A 2,578-nucleotide genomic window follows, 5' to 3' on the forward strand; every position below is an offset into this window, starting at 1 on the left:
TTTCTGTTTACAACTCATTTGCAAACGTCTTTAAAGGTCCATGCATTGGCTGGCAACCAAACTGACTTGAAACAAAATAAACATACAGTTTTAATATGACTGTGGCCGGGGCTTTAATGCTGTGAGACGTTGTAAATGTATCCCTTGCAAGATCATTAGGTTCCAAATGAAAACGTGATGTGATGTGTCTGCGCACGCAGTTGCTCAGATACTCTTCAGCACGAGTAAAGAATGCAGAGGATGTAGGAGGTGCTCACGTGCTGCAAATTTGGCCAATGTTGATGCCGCGGTTCACAGAGTGACGTCGTCTCATCGACCAATCCGCTTAATTCTTTATGCCTTGTAACAAACCCAGCTCGGTTGCTATATAAACACATTGACAACAAGCATCCAGCACAGATCAGTGGGAGAATCGCATGCCTCGAAATTAGTCACAACATCGGTATATCCACTATGAAGGCAGTCAGTCCGGTGAGGTCCATAAGGAAACCCGCCTTGTATTTCTCGGAGCATAATCCCGGAATCTCACGGAGCAAGATCTCGTCGGACGACCCGCTCAGTCTACTGTACAACATGAATGACTGCTACAGCAGGTTGAAGGAGCTCGTTCCGAGCTTACCGCAGAACAAGAGCGTGAGTAAGATGGAGATCTTGCAGCATGTAATAGACTACATTCTGGATCTTCAGATCGCTCTAGACCAGAACCCGCAACAGCAGGTCCACGGACAGAGCCCTCCAAAAAAGACTGTCAGATCACTCGGAGCTGATATCAGCATCATCGCCTTCCAGGTAAAGCAATAAAACGTTTCTTGGTGGTACATTTTATGTGATTTATGGCGTATGAAAAATGTTACATGGCGAAGGAATACAAAAAAATAACATTTGGATGACAACAATGTAATGCTGCAATATAATTTCCACATTAATGTTGCACGTTATGTATAATGTAACGTGCTGGCCGTTCCACTGAAAAGTCATTGTTTACCTCTGTTAATTAACAGCCCAGTAACCCTCAAAGAGAGACCAACTCAGATGACCTCATAACCCTGTCCCGTTGAAATGGTAAGTTGGATGCTCTACTACTGTGCTTATGCTTCCACATGAGGATCTGTAACAAAGTAAAACTTTTGCACGTGGGGCAGTTGGGCTGTTTGTCAGTCCTGCGTCGCACCTGTACATATATATTATGCCTTATGCACTGACTATTTTATATATTTAATAAGTCATTGAACGTGCTATAATGCTTAGAACTTGATAAAATAGTTAGAAATGTCATTAAACTTTGATAGCCATATTCATACTAGAATAGCTGATCTGTTAAAGTGTCAGTTCGCTCAAAAATGTAATTTTCATTTATTCTCTATTCACACAAAAATAGGTCTACAACATGAGCGTTGGGAATCTTCATTTTTGAGCGAATTCTTTCTTTAATAACGCAATGTTTGCTAATAGCTACGTTATTTTAATGTGTATGTTGGATGCTGGTAGACTCTGAAGCTGTATGGGATTGCCCGGTATTTCTCTAGTGTTTGGTTAAAGTCCGAAAAAAACACGTCCTGTGGTTTCCTCCCTGGCGCCAGTCTGTCCGGATCTCTGTCATTTTGCCTTCTCTAAACACGCCTCTCTCTCTCCCTCTCTCACACAATCTTTTGCAGGTGTCTCGGGCATGGAGCAAAAACAGGGGCTTTTTGTGTTTTTTGTCCCGTGTCATTCGCCTGGACTTCGTCTTGAATGACAAAGGACTTCCCTCAAACGGACATATAAAAGTTTCTGAGTTAGTTACGGACTTTCATATTCTTTCTTCCAAAGGAAGATTCAAAAAAGACTGGAGAGATTTTAAAGGAGACCCGTAATTAAGCAAGCAATCTCAAAAAAGCAGGTTTTTGTTGTTGTTGCTTTTATGTTATCAAGATGGAGCGCGTATTTTAACTGCTCTAATCCAGTTCGTCAAAGACTGCGGACTCTGTAAAAATGTACTTTTGTTTTCTCTTTCTGCTGAAAATGTGATGTTTATAATATTACAGAAATTTTTATAATTATAACGTACGGTAAATGGCACTTTTATACTGTATATAATTAAATGCGAAGTATGAAGTCAGTGTCCTTGTCTCAGCTGTAGTTTACAGATGCATTGTTTTTGTTGCAGTTTTCATTTTTGCAAATGCATAAAGCGTATTAACTTATTACCGTTCACTGGCTGTGACACTACTCTCTTGTCATTAAGTTTGTAATGTAAAGACTACATGGTTCAAATTATAAGGGTTTGGGGAGGGTGGGTGGTACATCAAGAAATAAATAAGTACTAATACTGTAATCATGAGTCGATGTACAACACAATTTTGTTTTGTCAAAATGTTTGTTTAACCGGACTAAGGGCGCAGAAAACAATCTGATTGTGCAAGACGAATCTTACCGCGAAAAATGATGCAAATTTGTCTAAAAAGTCAACCTCTGAGTCATTAAATAATTCACACACTAAAAGTGTTCAGGATGTGGGATGTAATTGTAATGCATGAGCTACTGGTGCCACCCATCTGTAATTCACAGTACTAAAATAAGTTTGCTCCAAGCAAATCAT

General features: G+C 40.0%; 1 protein-coding gene across 1 annotated transcript; it reads left to right on the top strand.

Moving 5' to 3' along the window:
- Window positions 1-255: 255 nt before the first annotated feature.
- On the top strand, window positions 256-2,191 carry id2b (inhibitor of DNA binding 2b). Its single transcript, XM_079830965.1, has 3 exons — window positions 256-789; window positions 1,002-1,062; window positions 1,656-2,191. Exons 1-2 carry the CDS (start codon window positions 454-456, stop codon window positions 1,056-1,058), a joined length of 393 nt encoding a protein of 130 aa, XP_079687091.1. The 5' UTR covers window positions 256-453; the 3' UTR covers window positions 1,059-1,062; window positions 1,656-2,191.
- Window positions 2,192-2,578: the final 387 nt, after the last annotated feature.

This window comes from Gobio gobio, assembly GCF_949357685.1.
Source record: "Gobio gobio genome assembly, chromosome: 12".
In the NCBI taxonomy this organism is placed as follows: Eukaryota; Metazoa; Chordata; class Actinopteri; order Cypriniformes; family Gobionidae; genus Gobio; species Gobio gobio.